Source organism: Manduca sexta, chromosome 19, assembly GCF_014839805.1.
Source record: "Manduca sexta isolate Smith_Timp_Sample1 chromosome 19, JHU_Msex_v1.0, whole genome shotgun sequence".
NCBI classification, from domain to species: domain Eukaryota; kingdom Metazoa; phylum Arthropoda; class Insecta; order Lepidoptera; family Sphingidae; genus Manduca; species Manduca sexta.
The window spans coordinates 9,703,266-9,724,097 of record NC_051133.1 but is presented as its reverse complement, the minus strand read 5'-3'; the positions used below and the strand labels follow the sequence as shown (position 1 = coordinate 9,724,097).

Sequence of the window (20,832 nt, the reverse complement as noted above, 5' to 3'; positions counted from 1 at the left end):
AACACGCGCACTATTACATTGGTGCCAGCGATCATTTATGTTTTAGCATAACACAAACACACTCAACTGTGTTTACGTTTTCCATTTTCAAGTTGAATCGACCGGAAACTGAATTTTGGTGCCAGTGTTCAAAATATTTGATGATGTGAATTAGTTCGAAAATAATAAAATATGGGAGTTTTTGGTATATTATTACTAAGTTTCACTTCGCGTTCGTCATCTAACTTTTTTTGTGTAGGCTTGGTCATTTAGAAACAAAGATGAGACAAATAGACAATTCTCATCTATGTATGAATAATATGTAAATTCAGCCTTATGTAAGTTTAAAATATACTCACGCCTTTTAAGAAAAAGGGTAGACAGAGACGCAATTTTTGCACACACTTTCCGCCGTTTGTATTTCGTCCCATGATAGTGAGCGACACTATCTCCATATCGGGCAAAAATCCTAGACTCCGGGTTGATACTAAGTACTTCTAATATCATTTTGCCTGACACGGGTCTTAAATCCAAAACCCCAGCACTGCAGTCGTACTGTAATATAAAAAAATCGTAATTTGTTGCGACTTTAAATTTAAATCAGGTGGATAAAATGTTACAAAAAGATTAATTTGTTTATGTATAGCGCGCGTACGAAATATTTCAGAATTAAAGTCTAGATCTAATAGTAGGTGTGTATAGATGTTAATACTGTATTTTTTACTTTCCAGGTTACCACAGCTTGCCGTCTCTGCGAAGATATTGTGCCTCCTGATGGTAAGTTATATACATTTATACATTTTTAAATATATATTTAAAAACTAATTAAAGACTTAACGTTAATATAACTTTTCACAATTATAAAAAAATATATTTATTTTTCTAATAATTCTTAACGTTTAAATAAAACCTGCTAATATGTATTTTTATATGTATAATAAATACATTATCCGAATATATTCATATTAATACTAAATTATACCATGATTAATTATCAGTCATATAAATGAATTAATTTATGTCCACTCTATCAATGGAAACTTTAAAAAATCTTATACATATTAAAAATGTGTTATTATTCGTAAGATTATTGTTTTTTTTTTTGGCAAAATGACTGAGTTAGTGAGTATTAAAATTATAATTTTGTCGTTTTTTGGTAATATTTTCATGGTAAGATCCACTTAGTATTTCACAATAAAAGCTTTTTTATCCGATTTTTTTTTTGGTGTCCGTACTTGTTTATGTGCTTTCATCCGATGAAAAATTATTTTCCCCGTGTACATAATTTTATCCGATAGTCAAGCAAGTGAAGTCATATATATTCTCTAGTAAAGGCCGATAGAAAAAGGTTATCTATATCTAGCCAATAAAAGTTTTAGATAACGATAATGACATTATTCAATTATATCAATTAAACCGCTACCGTACTCTAAATGGTCTTTAACATGATTGATAATATGCGATTGGTGGTAGTTCCTTCATATGTGAGAGTCCGCCAAGAAATGTCAATTTCTGCCGTCAAGCAGCAGTGTGTAGTTACTGTTGTATTCCGGTTTGAAGGACATTATAGCCAGTATAATAAGACTTTACATCTCATGTCTCAGGATGGCGAGTGCAATAGAATATCAAACAATACTTTGTAATTCAAGGTGTTGGATGGTGTTTCTATCTGTTTATGAGCGGTTGTATCGCTTACTATCAGGCGAACGGCAAGCTCGTCTGGTCATTTAAAGTATTAAAAAAATGCCATAATTTTTTATTGACGAGTGAGTGTCATGACGGTAAGCCACGAAAGACCTTAAATACTACCATCTCCTGTCAGTTCCACGATCAGTAAACACGTTTAATAAGTACTTGTACTCATTATTCCGTGTCTTTTAATATTATTCTTTTAGGCAACAAGTAAAGAAGTGTTGAATACAACAGTTAATTTTTAGGGTCAGTTACTCAAGTAACTTATTTATAAATTACTTGTAAATACATAAAGCCTTGTTATCCTTATTAGTTGTTAATTTTTCATCCCTTGATATTGCAAAATAATTCTTCGTACATCACTAAATCAGTAATGAAACTTCCAGGGACTTATTGTCTATGACAATGTAAACTCATAACATGGCCGCGTTACATTCGTGAAATAAGCGTGAAATTATATTTTTTATGCCAATTTCTTTCTTTAAAATGCGGCGATAGCCTAGTTGGTTGTGGAACGGACTGCCGAGACGAATGTCCGCAGGTTCGAAACCCAAGGGCACACACTTCTGACTTTTCTAAAATCATGTGTGTATTCTTTGTGAATTTATCGTTCGCTTTAACGGTGAAGAAAAACATCGTGAGGAAACCTGCATACCTGAGATATTCTCTATAGGGATTTCGAGGGTGTGTGAATTTTACCAATCCGCACTAGGCCAGCGTGGTGGACTAAGACCTAATCCCTTTCAGTAGTAAAGCAGGCCCGTGCCCAACAATGGCACAGTATATAATGCAGGGCTAATATTATTTATGCCAATTTCTATTGTCTTAAACGCGACGCGATGCGTTACGTTCTTGTTCTGCACTGTCAAAATAACGTGCGGTATAGAGAATAAGGCCCCTGAATTTGCAACTTATAGCCGAGTTAGCATTAACAAGCTTCTTGGTATTAACAAATGATCTTATTAATGTCATAATAAAGTTTTACGTAGTTAACATGAAGTTTATTACGTATTATTTCTGTCGATCACAAAACACGGAATCCTAATCAGCTATAACGCATATCTTATAATAATACAAATTAAGTGGCAAGTAAAAAGTTAACTTAGTCCGTTATAAAAGGACGTAATTTCAATTGCACTTACTATCATTTTATTCACATTAGTTCAGTTAATGAGAGAACGTCTTCTGGTTAGGTTTAATACCCGTTCTACAAGTTACGGTGCGTTTAATATTCCAAAGCGGTTTTTATGTAAAATAAATCGGGATGCATGTTTGAAAAGTGAAACGTGATGCGGTTATTGATTTTGAATTTACTAAATATGAATGACTTATAATTTTTTTAATGCAGAGATACGACCAGTAGTATATTTGTATTTGTGTACTGCATTTTAAAGTCTATGAAACATACTGCTCATTATAATGTAGAATTGTATACTTTGGACAGACATTATTCACAGCTTCTGCATGATACATCGTCTACGTTAAAGTCCATTTACGACATTTAAATAGCCTACTATACCTATATTAATATACTTTATTTATAATTCAGCATATACATTTACGTATAAACAAATCTTATTTTTTACATTATATTTTCGTATTATCTATATACGTGAAATCACATCATAATTTTCAAAAATGTCTTACTGAGAATTTTGTTGTAACCTCCATGCACAATCTCATGTAATGTAAAATACAGTTTCAAACGACCAAATCCAATAACGTTATCATTAGTGTCAATTTTGCACACGACCATCCTGCACAGTAATTTGATCTTGCACGCATTTTTTATAACATCTGGTATGTCTACGCAATTTGATGAAATATTTCCGTAAACAAGAGATAGCGTGCGATTTGTATGCATGCCGAATTTGGATAGTTTTAATTGCAGCAGGCCGGCATAATTGTGTCAACTGCCGAGGAGTAATCATCTCTTGTCAGTCGAAATTCTATTGGACCTCACTCTACTTACCATCAGGTGCAGCAGGGTCGTTTTGTCGTGTTTGTATAAAAAACAATATGGCGTTTACTTTGATGGCTTAATATATGGTTTTTTGGATTATGTTTTTACGCTTTCATATACTGACGTTGTACGGAATAAGTATGGCTTAATTTAATTAAAATGTGTTGATCCAGCAGGATCATATGAGAGTAATTTGTACTTATAAATCTATAAGGTCATTTGACATAGAATGATTTTTTTCCCAAAAATTTTAGATATGATAATAATACCGTCCTTAACTTTTAATGTTAATAAAATCTTATAATAACATCGATAGTACTTTCAATTTGAATTCTAAAAATCTAAGACATTGCTTTTTATGTAAATCGAAAAACCGATATTAACAATTTCGCATTTGTTATCCTCGTCGACGCACCGTGATTCCGCGAACGCGCTTCACATTCCGCCCGGCCGGCATAATAATTTTCTAATACCCGGGACATCATAGGGCCACGTTTAGTGTTCACCTATCATTTACTGTGATTACATACGCAAACACTGCACCGTGCACGATGAAGAAATTTGCTCTTATTGAATAGCGTCTACTATGAATTTTCAATTATGAGAGTAGTTTAGTGGTAATATATTGATGCGATGGTTGAGTCGTGTACCGCTTCGATCAGTGGTTTAGGATTTACCCAATATGTTATAAGGCAGAGTTTACACTGTTTCTTCTTTATTCTTAGGATAGAAAAAAATCTATCTATACTAATGTCTTTGTTAGGATATTAGGTAGTTTTGTCTTCAGTTCAGTTAGATGAGCCTTTTGAGCCTTTATGACCTTGATTTAAGGTTTTGATTGCAGGTACATTTTAATCAGGGATGAGTTTGTAGTTTGGTAAATTTTGTTTTAAAAGTTAAATGATAACATTTTCTCATATACTCATTTTATATGACAATACGTTTTTTGTTATTTGCTGATTTTTAAGTTAAAATAAATGATCGTAGAAAGTGACTTAAAGTTATTATTTTCTGTATCTAGTGTACCAATCAGTTTCCTACTAAGTAGATGAACATCACCATCACTGCGACCATTCATATAAAAAAATAATTGAAGATCCGGTTCTAACAGGCCGGTATAATTGTGTCGACAGTCGAGGGGTAATCGTCCCTGGTCAGTCGAAATTCTATTGAAACCCACTCCATTTACTATCAGGTGCACTGAAATGCACGCGCACGTATAAAAACAAAAATAAAAAAAAATAGAAATAATATGATATTCAAATCAGTATTCTTGTTGAAAACTCACGAGCATGCATACAAAAATGCTGCAGGGCAAGTCCGTCAAGTGACGGTAACGGGCCGCCCGTGTCACTTCACGAATTATCGTTTAGCACAATTTGTTTGCGGATTTGAATATCATCGTGTATTCGATGATATTGGATTAAACTTGGCCTTCTTGCCCTACATTAAACGAGGGTCACAACTCAATATTGGGATATATCCGTGTCCAAATTTGATTTGGGTTCGATTTTTACATTGAATGTATGTTTATGAAGGTAATTTTGGCAACGTGTTTGGATATTGGATTTAGAAATATGCTATATCGAGACTCCGAAAAAAGTAAATCGTTGATGTTCTAAGTATGGAGTATGCGTGAATTTGAAGATTATGGAATTGTTTAGCGTTAACGTATCGCGAAATTTTAATGTAGGTTTTCCGAATAAATTAGGTTTTGGTAATGGAATTAGTGCCAGAACCATTCAAAGTGTGTTATTATATATTTTCTTATAGATTTAACAACCACAAAGTTTCTAGTTTCTATAGGTAGGTATAAGGTATAGATATCTTTGATCTATACTTTCATACATACATTGCAAACGTAATATTATTTCGTTATACTCCAATCCTTTCTTGTCGGGAATTCCAAAGGTCCTACGTGGAAGCCGGCGAGTAACCTGTATACCGCTAAATCGATCACATGTTACATTCCAGGCACTTCATCAATCAACATCTCGTCAAAATTCCGACAAATTTTTGAACCTCGGAATCGTACCCTGTACCTTACGATTCACAGTTCAGTTACGCTTAAACAATATTAAAGATCTTTTATTTGTTGCTAATGTGGGTAGGGAAAAATTACCTTTTCATAAGTTGCAGAAATTTAAAATATAAGAAAATACCGCTTCATATTACGCGATATAGGGAGATCGTTATTGCGTAATTTCGAAAAGTATTTGATGCGATTTTTAACTCTAGAATCTTGGGTCTAAATACAAAATTTGCAGAATATTTAATGGTTACATTCATTTTTTAGACGCATAATAAGATATGATAATTTTATATGTCACGTATCAAAAACCCTGAAACTTTATACAAAACGTAGGTTTAAAACAAATGTGTAGCTGCCGGTCTCATAAACCATTGCGCGGAGAAAGACCTCACGGTTGAAATTAATATCAATATTCTTTTACTGGCTATTATAGAGGATAGAGGCAAAGAACATCATCTTATATGGGGAACGCGTTCAGCTGTACGCAGCAAGTTAAAATTGAATAACCCACTATAAAAGCGCTAGCGTAGCAAGAGGGTATGACGGTGGCGAAGGATACAATTTTCTGAAGGGGAACCCGGCACGACATATAGTTACTAATATGCATGACTTCGGTCGGTCAAATCTTACTTAATTATATTTTACATTTAGTACGAAAGGGAATCCGACAAGAATCGGGTTATATGGACCCTTTGCCACTGGAGTTTGACATGAATTTAGCAATTGTAAACATAGTGAAGTGTGCTAACTAGAAAAATTTTTAGTTCTATGGTGACTTGTTTATTTGATGTACGGTTGTGATGAAACAGCAGTATATAAAACCTCAACTATGACAAAGCGAAAACCTGTTTTTCTTGTTGAATTCAATATCCTACTCTAATCACTTTTGGTAGTATGTTTATAATTTACCCATTTGCTACCGTAGCGCCACCATTATTTAATGCTTTTCGAGGGATACTTTCCAGTCAAAGGAGGTTCTTTACATCATCATACATTTCTGCGGCCTATAAAAGGCGAAGTATACATTTCTTTCCAAGTACGTATTATAATAGTGCTAGGTATAACTTAAAAAAGACAGAAGCCTTCTATCGTTGCTACGTATAGCCATGTGTTATCTAGCGAGCGTGTGTTCGGCTTAATCATTCGAATGGAGATAGCCTGTGAACAATGATAGACAGAATAGGCTATCGGGGATTCACTACCGTTTGAGAATTATCTATGGATTGACTTGGGTTTACAAGTTCAATAATATTAGCAATTGAATACACTTTTGTACCCGATTACATAGAGTTTACATAGAGTCTCTTATTTCATCGTTGCCAATTTTCTGATAAAATGGGGCAGTTAAGAGTTAAAGGTTGTCACTTGGCAGTATTCGACTAGTAATTCAATGTACAGCGAAGTTTATAATCAGAGTATTTATATAATTAAATATACTGGTAAAGCTATGATATTAATCAAGGTTTGCCTTTTATTAGTCAAGGAATGAACAACCTAGCAGTTAAAATATTTATAAAACGAGTGTGAAAGAAAAACATATTTCTTTTTCATCGTTGTTAAGAGACATCCAATGACTAGCATAATAAAGATGGCCAATAATATCCAAAGTTTATTAAACATTGCATCACTTGAGAGATTAACGAACAATTATATGACGAAACAAAATTAATTAAATATGTAAACATTGAACAGACGTTCATTAAGTCCTGTATATGACTGATATCCCACGACTATTTCATTAAATATTTATGCTTTTTACAACGTATTTTAGGAAAGTGATCCTTAATGTATAATGTTTAGTAGACAATAATGCCTTTTTCCCCGAGCGGGAAGGCAGAGGTGTAACTAATGAACCTATTTTTTGCCATATGTATTCCGTCCCATGATGTGATAGGGCGCGAGCTAATCCACACAGTGTTTCTTATTATGTTAATTAATGGGATTATGTTCCATTATCCATGAAATAAAGTTATTTATAAAATCAAATACGATGACATCATTCGATAGGTCTTTACTAAATAATTTTCGTCACGCTCGTGTTTATCAAATTACATATGTATATAATTGTAAGTGTATCTTTTTGTAATTTCACATATATCCTAATATTAATAGTCAATATAAAAGTTGGTATTTCCATAAGATTGCAGTTTGGAACGCTCCCGGAAATAACGCTAATGTTTTATTGGCTATTAACAGTTACAATTTTGTGTTGCAATATTGCAAGTATTTTTCATAGTGAAAATATTTAACAAATTATGAAATTTCACACTCTTATAATAATATGTAATTGAAATGGAAAATTTGATGAGATCAAGTCTAATGTAAGTCGTGTAGAAGCTTAATATTATAGTCATATTTTTCAAAACATCAAAATAATGTATGTGAAAAAGTGTATCACGAATGGGTAGGCGGGGCGTCACAATTGCACCTATTTTTCACCATAAGTACTCCGTTCCATGATATGATAGGCCGAGCAAGCCTATCGTCATATCGAGCATACATCTACGCCATCAAGCCAGTCGAAATAATGCTTACAGATTTTATAACAAACACTATCAGTTAACACTACAAAGTATGACTAAAATATTATTTAGTAAGTTCAAACTCTATTGCTCATTGAATTGCAAACTTTAAACACATAATAGCCAGTTTAGAGTCCATTAGACTGACGGTCGTATAATAAAACGATTTTTTCATACACAAACGATTCAATGTTACATTCAAATACCACGCTAAGCTACTTAGACTGCACATGGGGAATACTAAACAAATCGCATTAAATTATACCCTTTGAATATTGAAGGTTAGCGAATCGATAAACTAGGGTAGCGATACTGTCGACACAATATTTCTTTTATTCAGTACTTATCTATATTTCTAGAGATACGAAGTTTTTAAAAATCAATATCGATATGTTACTTAAATGTCTTTGGACTGTCTTGATGCATCTGCTGAGCCGATTTTAGTGAAGTTTACACAAAATTAGATATATTATCTGTTGTGTTGAATTAGTACTTAGCGTACATTAAGGATGAGTTTGATTGGTTTCTATGCCTTTAAAACTTTACGTAATAACGGGAGGTTTGCGCGAACGTCATTGTGGGGAAAACCAATTAATATTTAATATAAAATTATCGTTTTCTTTACAAACGTAATGTCTGATTAAGTTCGTGAATTGATGTACAAAAAGTGGGTATATATAATGAATTGAACTTAATGACGTAGATAGATTAGACTTATTGATTTTTATTATAACATTATATTATTTTGTTGACCTATCTGGCTCAAGTATGGACAAAATATGAACAATAAAATTATTATCGAATTCATTTGTCGCACTAATCTGCACGATCTCTACAATTTAAGTCTTTACCGTGTCTCCCGAGGGAAATACACGGCTTAGTCGCAATTTACTAACTCATGTTATGTGGGTTTTTGTTTTTTTATTCGATGTTACTATTAATATTAATTCACACAGCAACTTAGCAATTACTGATTCACGTGAATTTCACGCTCATTGAGCCCTCTAATGATTCGCTATCTAATATTGGACTTGTGCTCAAGTACTATCAAAATTACTGATACAGTTTTGGCGGATTTGATATTTAATCAACCGTTAATAATGCGTTTGCTCGGGTCGGCGATAAACTCAATGACAGTACGATCAGTGACCTCCGAATTGATAATTGCATATTACAATCTTCCTGTCTGCTTATTGCGTGTTCTTGTTAAATATCGGTAGTGAAATATTGACTTAAATAACAATAAAGTATTTAAAAATACTTCATTAACATTTTTTATTGAAAACTATTTTATTGTCGCCTGCCTAAGTCCATTTTAATGGAAGTATGTGTTAAAACCATTTTTCATCCATGTTGTATAAAAGTATTTTAGTTCGTGTATATGACCGGCTACCTGGTATCAGTCAGGGGATGATATTACGGATCCAATGTTGGACAAATTGTGCTAGAAAATCCCAAACAAAGTAATATCATAAGAATCAAGTCCAAGGTTTATCTTGCTACATATTGGCAACAACATGTTATAATTTAACGTCAGTTTTTGTAGTACCCCAAGAGATACATGCTATTTTTGTACAAAAACTAGCCACTTTTTGTAGGGCCCAGTCCTTGCCGCACTATGTTCGAAATGCTGTACATACTTCCGCAGTGAAAGTAAAATTCTTCAACAATAAAATAAAAACATTACATATTTATTACATCATGATTTCAATCTTACCAATACGTTGAAATCGTATACTGACAAAAAGTTCATTAATGTGTTGAGATTATAGTATAACTAAAAAAAAATCTTTATTTTTAGTTAGTTTTTTATCTTTTTTATTTATATATTTTAAAAACATCAATGCATATAGGTAAATATTATATTCTTAACTTTATACTATAATAATTAACAAGCGTATTAATTATAGTAAAATTATTGATGTTTATATTTAAATATTTTGATTTCATTTTCACACGAATTCAACGAAAATATTTTCTTAATTAAGTTCCGAAACTTAATACTGAATAATTACGTTACTGTTTCTAATAAATCCAAATAATAATTTATCTCATTTGCATTTACGACATTCACCAGAGTCCGATTACACAAACGGCGCCACAAGAGCGATTCGTATAACTTGAAGAAAATATTCAACATTAAAAAGTAAATACAGTATTGTTTACAAAAAGTTCGAGTGAAATGCAATATGGCTGAATAGTGACCACGTCGCGGTAGCCTATGCTTTCCCACCTGAATATGACACCGGCTTTACAGTTATAAAAGGTCTTACGACTATACAAGGTAAATATTGAAAACAAGTCTTTGTAGACAATGAATTAAGATTTAAATTTGTCCAAACACGCAATCCAAACCCTCAGCCTGACGGATTAGTTGAGCACGGCTGACCCATTAAAACGATCGATTGTTTCCTTATTGTGGTACCCGGGACGGCTGTTTCTATTTATAATTACAAAATCTAATATGATTGTAAGAGCATTTTACAATAACCGTACAAACTACACTAAGATTAGAACTAGGAAGACGTTGTCAACAGATATATTTATTAATTAAGACATAGTAAATGATAGTGTCATTCATGTTAAAATAATGAGCTTAGAATTTATTGGTGACAAGGAATCTAGATTGGACAATTAGAGTTCAAATGTCGTATTCTATTAAAGTAAACGGGTTTAATAAAATCGATCGCAAAGTTTGCGAGGTTATAGTAAGGTAGACGAATATCTACGCAAAGAGGAGCTCTCATGTGGTAGCGTTGTTGAAATGTTTATGAAAGAGAATAAGTAAGGTTATTAAGTCGGAATTTCGCTTGTCACTGGAATGTTATCCAATATTGCACATAGTTCGTACACGAAGACAGGTTATGCTACCATCATAGAAACTAAGAATTCTGATAGTTCATCTTTGCTTACGGAATTGCGTATTAAAGATGATGCTCAGACATTTTCGCTTAAAATAACATTTACACTTCTATTATAATTCCAATAAAATGCGTATGCAAATGAAGCATTTATGGATTTCTATGTTCGATACCAGATTTCTGACTTCATATCACAGTCGAATGTTACGTCAACCTTGTCATACAGTCAGAGGCCTCACGATTAGCCATGAAAATATGACTAACCCTGGCATAAATCAGTGTTTTACAGCCCACTGTTATCGTTCAGTTTATTTGCCATGACCATCGGGGCTTTTAGCTGCGGCCGTTGTATTGATGTTTGCATTAAACAACGTACCCATGTCACACACTTGGTCACTTGCGACGGAATATATGTGTTATTTGCTTTTTGCATGAGTTATATTTTTCTTTGCATTGATACAATTCTGTTATGTAAATTTAAATAAATATTTTTATAATTAATTTACATTTTGATAAAAAGTATCGCGAATCCTTTTTGTAAGCGGTACATGTATTATTCCACGAAGATGAGTCAATAACTTCCAGAATTTAGTGGACGTCGTCTCGCCTGCAAGGCGATTATTAAAATTTGATTGGACTTGGTAATTTTCATAATTATCTTATCACATGTGTGTACGCAAGGCTGCAACCAGTTGCGGCGCTCATTAAAATATTTTGGTACTTTCTATTCAGCCGATGTTGGTTTAGTGGTATAAAGGTTGTGTATTTGAATATTACACATTCTTAATCACATCATTTCTCATTAACTACATTCAAGCTGATGTCGTTTCTTTTATAAGATCTTTTATATTGGTGTCACAAGTATCGATACTCTAATGGCTATTTAAATATGAGACACTTTCAAACTTTCTTTAGATCTTTTTAATTTATTATTTAAGGTGTTTTATTTTTGTACAGCTAAATTATTAGCTGAACAAGTCACTCGCCTGATGGTAAATACACATAAATTATTTTTACAGTTATAAAGGCCTACAGAACACTTAACCCACTCATTCGGTCTTCCGTACACAAAAGATCTACAATATAGTAAATAAGTAATAATATATGTGTTTGTATAATTTTAGGTGGTGATCTGCGGTGCGGTGCCATCGATGGTCCGGTCGGTTCGCCTCTACAGCCAGTGTTCCCATATGTACCTCAACGTGTTTCCAAACGGCACTGTCATGGCTCGCTCCGATGGAAACGATCAGCGTGAGTATCATTTAAATTTTTGCAAAACTTCAGGGTCGGTAGTTTATTTGAATGTTTACACTCAAAAAGACATTTCGTGTTACCTTGAGTTTCGGATTATATTGTCTTGATTTTTATGAATTGGATCAAGTTACTTAGGTCGGACCCTTATTCGGAATATGTTGCACGTTTCTAAAGAGGATGAGCATAGATTATAAACATTATCAATAAATTATAAGCGTGCACTAGAACATACCAGCGTCAGATGTTACACTTGATTAACGATGTAAACAGATAAACATGATAATGAATACATAGACGGTTTAAATTATATTATTGTTCTTGATATCATTGTAAATTCAATTATGTCTGCCTTACGTATTACGTATATTTTTTTGACTGTAATGTTTTGTAATTTGACGTTCTAAATCAATATATGTAGTTAAGTAATTATGGATTAGTCATAAAGAACAACACAAGGGCTTAGCCGGCAAATTATACAGTACAGCTGCTTTCAGAATGAAAGGGTGAAATGAAGGGGAAACACTGTATTTTTCATGTCATTCAAACTATCCCCTTCAAAATATGATAAAAGAAATTTGTATCAACAAAGACATAACATTTTTGCAATGAAAAAGAAAGTATTTGACGTAGTAAGCAAATATATCGTTGATTGCAAAGTCTTGAGAAATTGTCAAGCTAGGAATCTTGTCGAGAAGAGAAACATGGCAACCGTAATCGACTAGTAGGAGCTAGACGTGAGAAACTATAGGAATATGTCAATACTTGACGGGTCAACGGCCAGGCGTTGCAACAGGTACTGCCCACTGTGTGCGATATAGTAACGGGGTATGGTCACAATGGGTGAATATTGGCCGCTGGTAGGCGAATGGAACGAAAGGAATTTGAAAAAAAAACAGTGCCTTTGATCCCTCTAGCATTCGAAGCACAATGAGTTCATTCGCTACCGTGGATATTATGTTGAGGAAAGATGATTTGTTCTTTTTGCAGTAAACATGCTACATTTACTTCAGACATGCTCCATAAACAGTTCGGAGTACTATCAGAATGTGCATTTGAAACTAATTTACCAGATTCGCTTTTCTATTTAGTTGTTGTATGTAACAGGTTTTGCTCTTAAGGCATTTATAAAACATCGGAAAAAAGTTAACCGATTGCATTATCACACTATTTATTTTGAGTTTTTTCTTTCTTGGAACAAGACTTGGCTTTTACCTCTTCGCGACACAACATCCCTTTCATTTTTCTAGCACCGTAAAGCGAAAGTGCTGCAAATGCTCGCGAATATGTAATGTTATTACTCTTGCTGTCAAATTACTTAATGTTTGATGAAAAAACACGCAACTTTTAGCAGTCGCTTGTCCAAATAAAACATGCTTTCACATTTCTTTTTTTTCGCCGCCCACGCTTTGCGGTTGGTTTAAGACTCATCTTGTGTTATTTCTACCTTATCCATGTCGAGCCACAAAGGATTTTTGACATTATTGGCTTTGCCTTTATAAAATGTAAACCCAAAATCATTGAAAACAGTGTGGTGGTGTATTGTTCGTTTTGTTTTTAATTAAAAAAACGTATGAAACGTCTTATTTTAAAGAATTGTAAACTTTAATACTTATCGATAACAATTAAAATATTTTGCATTAAATAGGCCACGTATGTTTTTATGAATAAAATGTATTGTGCGTTTCATATTACAAACAACACGTACGACGAGTGACCTAATCAAGACAGTTGCTGCATATCAGCATTTTGATATATCGTCTAAGTATTTTGTTTATTCGCCTTCGGATTGAAGCGATTAAACATTATTTTTGTTTGACACATATAACACCTGTGTGCGGTACATCATCGAAATATGAGACTGTCGAATCATGACCGCCCTAAAGCTGTTATTGTGAACAAGCGCATTTGTATCCACACCGAAATAAAAATGCTTATTAATGAGTGGTGCCTGTTTGAAAAATTTGCATGCATCTCATTTTCAATAGTTATGATTTCTTTTGATATTCTTGACGTGTAATTTATTTCCGCATCGAGGTTAATTTTGTACTTTAAGCTCGAGTAAATTAGGTTTATTTTTCTTTTTCCATAAACTAATGTAGTTCCATTGTCTTTGATAGCATTCACATGCCTCATTGTAATATATTACTTAAATAATGCAATGAAATAAAATGTACACTATCAAAGCTCATAAAATATACTTCCCGACGCATGACTTAATACAGCATGAATTCAAATTACAAAATATATACGTCCGACAATATTATAAATTAAATAAAGAATTCTTACTTTCTACCAATAAATCAATACAGAGCGGAAAACTATTAATTTAATACGAACAATAATCGCGTGAGAATAAACATTTATTTGTTGCTACAGTAAAAAAATTTAATCACTTGACCCATGTTAGCATACGTGTTAGTTGTAAAGCAATAAAAGAAACTACACAGCCAATATTAAATTTAACGATTTAATATTGCATCGCCAGTACTGAATGATCTATCGTTTAAATCATAAATGTACGTAATTCGTAATGGTGGACGGGTCTCAATAAATTTGTCATCTAACATATCGTCGAATCCATTGTACCGCCTACCGCCGAATAACGCGTGAAATATGTGACGGTTTTTAATTAAACTTAGATTTGAAGGTGCTGATAAAGAAATTTAATTATTGACAGCAGCTTAGAAACACGTTTTGCTAGTGCTGATGGCCATTTTGCGGATGGGGCACTGATGTGTTTTTATTGTAATATTTATTGCTTGTTATAAAAATAATAAAGACGTCATTAGGCTATGTCCATTTCGCTTTTTATTTTTATTTTATTAATATAATCACACATTGTAAATCTAAAAGATTTTAGCTAAGATATAAATTTAGTTAATGCTAATATTAAGTATATTTATAGCTGGTATGCGATCACAAATTCCAAGCTCGATTTTAAAACACTCGAGTTCCGTAACATTTTTTGCATCGATTCATCGAATGATTTGGCGAAACAAAAATTATATAGAATCAATCGAGGAAGGCGGTTAAGCGCCGTCCAAATTAAGTTGTTATACATTTAAAATATTATAATAAAGGTCCATAAGGCCCTCTGTTTTGCAAAAAAGATACCACACGCATGCACCCTCATTAACGTGGTATACTATAATAAGAAATTAATAACGTAATCGTTTTGGTACAAAAACAACGATTTATGAGAATGATCATCGATTTTGATAATCTTTTTTAGTTTGTTTCTAAGAAATGTGATGTGCCGAGTGCTGTAATTTTGTTATTGACTGTTTCTATTGTGTTTGGAGATATTGGACAGAAAGTTATGTTTTTTAAACAATACAATTACAAGCATGAACGTTAGGCCTGTCGATTACTGACTAATCGTTGTAATACAGTTTGATGATCGTCTAATTAGTACGTAGGGAGCGTGCATGGTAACCAGGTGTTTGATGATTTAGCATCATGGGTGTGATTAGAATAATAATTTGATAGTTTGCTGTTTGAAATATTTAGAAGCATATGCTTTGCAAGATCTAACTAGTGTTAGATTTAAAATCTTTCATAGATTTAAAAAAAATATGTTTATTGGTACATAATATTTTACAATGTAATCGGAATTAACAATACACGCATTGTCATTTTAGTAATTTACACTACAAACAAAGACGTGCAAATAAATGAGAGTCAACATTATGTCAATATATTTTAATTAACTAACCTAGCCCAACTCACCATCTCGTCTCCAACAAGCTTATTCCAATGCATTAGTTCCGCTCATTCTAAGGATTTTCTTCACCATCACACTTAATTATTTCGATATGATCTTTGTAATTTATTGTGACGCCTATAGTGTCTCCGCACTCAAACATTTGCATTGCTCAGCTGTATCGATAGTCAATAATATTTATTGAAATAAATTACTTACTCAATAATTTATTTTGTTTCTGGCTTCCGTTAACGCTTTTTGAACACGGTTCAAGTTTATTGCACTTCGTACTTGTATCAGCCAGTTAATTGAATAAAAAACGTTATTATGGTAAACATCGTTTATAGATAAGGGCGAGCTATACATATCTATAATGCGTTAATTAATTATAAGAAATATTTATTTAACCTCAGTTTAACCTGAAATTAATATTGAAATCTTATGACGCTGTTTTTGTCATCACTAGCGCTCGTGGATGTATGAAAATGTTGATATAAAATTCAGACATTGAATTTATCAACTAGCAGACAGATATTTAAGCTTATCTACAATATTTTATTGCTATTATTTTAACATGTGTTGGCAACAACGCGCATTGGGTGGTCCTGTACTGAGTATTTCCAATGTCGCAAATAAAAAAATAAACCGCGTTTGGTAAACACAAGTACAATGTAATAAAAATATGTAACGATAAATGAAAACAAAACGCAATGTTTTGGTCCTGGCATATTTGGCGCATGGTGTAATTGTGAAATGCAGGTTTGTAATGTTAATAACGTTAAATACATTTTTTTATTATACGAGTTTACTATGTTCAGCGGAAAATTATTATAGAAATCATTTATAAATGAGTGCCATTATTTTACACAAAAAAAACTGGTATCAAATTAATCTAAGGTTGAAAGACCAAAGTAACTTGACCTTAAGAGCGGTTATGATTTCATTGTTAGTCTATGATATCGCTTATTACGTATTAGAAAAACATACTATTTCTCCAGTCGGGTCATACGGTTTTGTTTTTTATTATTCAAGTAGTTGTACCATACACTTCAGAAGTTAGCTGCCTCTAATTATCGTTGTATCTAATTTTATGGATCTCTAAAATACTTATCTATTCATGTATGAACGATGTAATTACGTCGATTATGTAGATATTGTGCGTTTTATCGTTCAGTCTATCTAGCTAGACCTTTTATACCTAATTTTTATTTAGGTTACGATGTAGTTGAAAACCATTTACAAATTTCCAAGAAACGAAATGACAAGATATCTGAATTTTTGAAAGCGTGTATTTTATCTAAGACTTTGTGCTGTCCGCATTTTATCGAATATGCGTTTGACCTGATTTCCACTGCGATGGTTACTTGCTCAATCATATCGATAACGTTACTTTTTGCAGAAAATTCGTATGTCAATGCAGTAGAAGTTATTTTTGAGTTTATCGAGTGCATCGCGAAGTTTGTTGGTTGCACTGACACAGTTTTCATTGACAACGTCGTGTTTTTTACTCTCAATATGTCTAGATTTTTAGGTAACAGATAAACTTTGCTAACGTAGATCATGCAGTTCATACATTATTGTCAGATAAAATTTGTCACAGAAACTTGACGTTATGCGTTGTCATGTTAGATGGAAGATGGCTTCTTAGATGTCCTTAGAGTGTAGTTAGTTTTACGCTCATACCGAAATACGAAAAATATTGTCACAAATTGGCGTCATTTCTTAATCTTAAAACTTATTATAAAAAGCTATCATGAGAGGATTTTTTTTCATATACTTTGCACATTTATGATTTCTTTTGATATTCTTGACGTGTGTTTGAGTGTTATTCAACAATACAGCCGCTGACATGTTGAGAAATAAATAAGATTATTTTTGTTTTGCTATATTATTCTTACAAATCAGGAACAATGCTCCAATAGTCACACCTATGAACCATAAAAATATAATCATACCTAAACTACAGATAAGTGTAAACGAACGGGCATATCTAGTATTAGTGTCAATGCCACGAAGTGTTTGTGGTCATAATCTAGTCTGACTAGACAGTAACTTGATACGAGTATCGCAGTTAATGTAGTATATTTGTAGTCTTAGGTCGCGATTAGATATGAACGTATTAACGGGTTAACATTAAGGGGTTGACAGTTTGCAGCCTTGTTAAACGCGGGTGGCATTGGCAGACTTACTTGACGAGTGAGAATTGACATAAATCTTGGAATTAGATTCGTTCAATTCACTAGTTCTGATGAAAATTTCATGATTTCTATTTATTGAATGAATCATATTGTAAATAGGCCGACATAATTCTGTCTTTTTTATAGAGGATAGTGACTCGACTGCACTTAATGGTGAACGGCGTGGGGTCATTAAAATTGGCCGCCATATTTGCCTTTTTTTTATACAGGCAAATTGACCTCAGTGCACTTGATGGTAGGCAGGGATGGGTCGGAGTGTCTACTAACAAGAGATGATTACCGCTCGGCAGTCGACATAATTATGCCGGCTTGTTGGAACTGGACATACAGGCTGATCCCAGAGCGGGATATACTTACGTAGGCCGCTATGGCGGGATTTAACCTTGTGTACGGTGGTCGCTACCCGGGCGGATATAAATCATATCCCACCTTGTGTATGGTGATTCGGGCGGGTATAAAATATGTCCTATCACTATCCAACCGTGTACCGACGATAGATAATCGTCTCTCATCAGACGCACACTATCTGTACCCTATACTGCTTACTATAAGGTGCAGTGGGTCACTTTGCGAGCTCGTATTAAAAATATTAGCTAGGATTCGTAATCTAAATTAAGATTTTATAATATTAATAAATGACCTTAACAATAACAGATTAAAGTTACTTGTAAGTACCTTATTTATTACCTATTTAAATTCCTGTTCAACATTCGATCACAACATCTAATTAGACGCATATGTCGATAATTACAATATTGACCAGATGGGTAGCCGATGAGTAACGTACCGGTACATTGAATTAAACACTTCATTCTACAAGTGCTTCGATTAGTAATTAATATAGTATAATTGTTTTCCTATATAAAAGAAGGTATATCGTAAAAGCCTACTTATATAACTAATCTTTGTCTATTTATTTTCCGAAGGTATGCGCGATATGCATCTAGAGGATATTTTTTATTGATAATTAATTTGTAGTATAAAATGAGTTTGCAAAGTTCACTATAAATATACAGTATATACGGTATGCCTGGTTATATATGTATTTTTTCATGTGTATTATTTTTATGAGGCTACAAGAGTAGACTTCTATTTTATTTGCAGCTTATATATATTTTGTCAACTAAATAAGTATAGTGCTGTTAAATCTACACATTAAATATGCCACGAATTTTTCATAAAATATTGAAGATAGGAATGATGTGGAGACGTCTTGATGGTCTTAGTCTCTTTATTTTAGTCTTGCTCTTATGGACATATTAATAAATGCAACTCATTTCCGCTCTGAAGTGCGATATCAGACGAAACGCTGTAAACCTAAGGTCGGTATCTAAAGATAGTCCATATTTAATAAGCCGATATTAACGACACCTTAAATTACATTTTAAGTCACAATATGTAACAGGCTTTATCAGCTAACTTTTGTTTATGCTATAGCACCAACTCAACTGAGATAAAGCTCTTAAATCGCAGCTTAAGCTTAATTTATTAAATAGTTCAATTGTTTAAATGACTACTTGAAATTTTAGTCAAAGTTCAGATTGATTTATCAATACGGCCGGAATTATACTGACCTAATACAATGCATTACATGACTACATGTATAAATACTATATACTATATACACACTATATACTATACATACCAACGTAATACGTAATTTTTTCCTACTTGTAAGCGCTTTTCCTCGAAATTGTGCGTCCAAATTATTTTAATGTGTCAATGTGAGGTCTGAAGAAAACTAATTGTCAATTTTTTAAATATTATAATATGTATATACATGTTTCTATGAATCATAAAACTGTGTTTCTATAGACAGTGTCGCAACTTGTGAACTAGGCGAAGCAATTGTGACGTCATTAACGTGAGGAAGATTGATAAGGAAAAGACGTGAAGCCTTCACTTAGGAATCCGTACTTTAAATAGATTATTCACTAGTAAATGTTTGTTAGGAATGTGTTGATACGTGTAGCTACAAATAATATAATTATATATCAAGTATCAAGTCCCTTTGGACATTCTTTAAATCTATAAATTTAGGAGCTATGTTACGACTGTGTCGTCATACATCCATTCTAATTGGCACCTACTCACTTTCTTCATACTTCCAAAATACTTTTTTGATCAAAACCCTGGCCCCTCTAACGCAGGAGTCGATAACACTATTAATATCACCTATATTATTACCTAAACAAAAGAGGTCCACTCACACACACTACGACAAAATATAGTGCACGTCTTCCCTCCCCTTTGGACATTGTGCGTACAATTTGATCCTCACACTTGCAGATTGCACTTTGTAGGTATGACACGTAGAGAGAAGCCATATGTTAACAGTTTGAAGTCTTATCTTGGAAACGTTCTGAAACTTCAGAAATATAATTTTATAAAATTTCTTTGAAGACATCTTTAAGAGAGTTTTCCGTCAGTATCCTTTTACGGATAGACATTTCCGTTTTAAATTTCATAAGTGAAGAGAAATACAGAACATTTTCAACATGTTATTTACGCTTCAGCCTATTTATGTTACGACTACTAATGAGCTTTCCAACCTTGAGCCGTATTTAAGCAACGACCTCTAAACAAGAAAAAATATACGCAAAGGAAAAATTTCTTAAGAGCGGCAAC

At 33.0% G+C, this 20,832-nt stretch overlaps 1 protein-coding gene across 1 annotated transcript in view; it reads left to right on the top strand.

The window, feature by feature from the left end:
* Positions 1 to 20,832, top strand: part of LOC115440833 — a 124,826-nt gene that overhangs the window by 89,883 nt on the left and 14,111 nt on the right. Inside the window, exons 3-4 of the mRNA XM_037440524.1 lie at positions 711 to 756; positions 12,174 to 12,407. Of these exons, the coding sequence (XP_037296421.1) occupies positions 711 to 756; positions 12,174 to 12,407 (280 nt within the window). The remainder of the gene's footprint in view (positions 1 to 710; positions 757 to 12,173; positions 12,408 to 20,832) is intronic.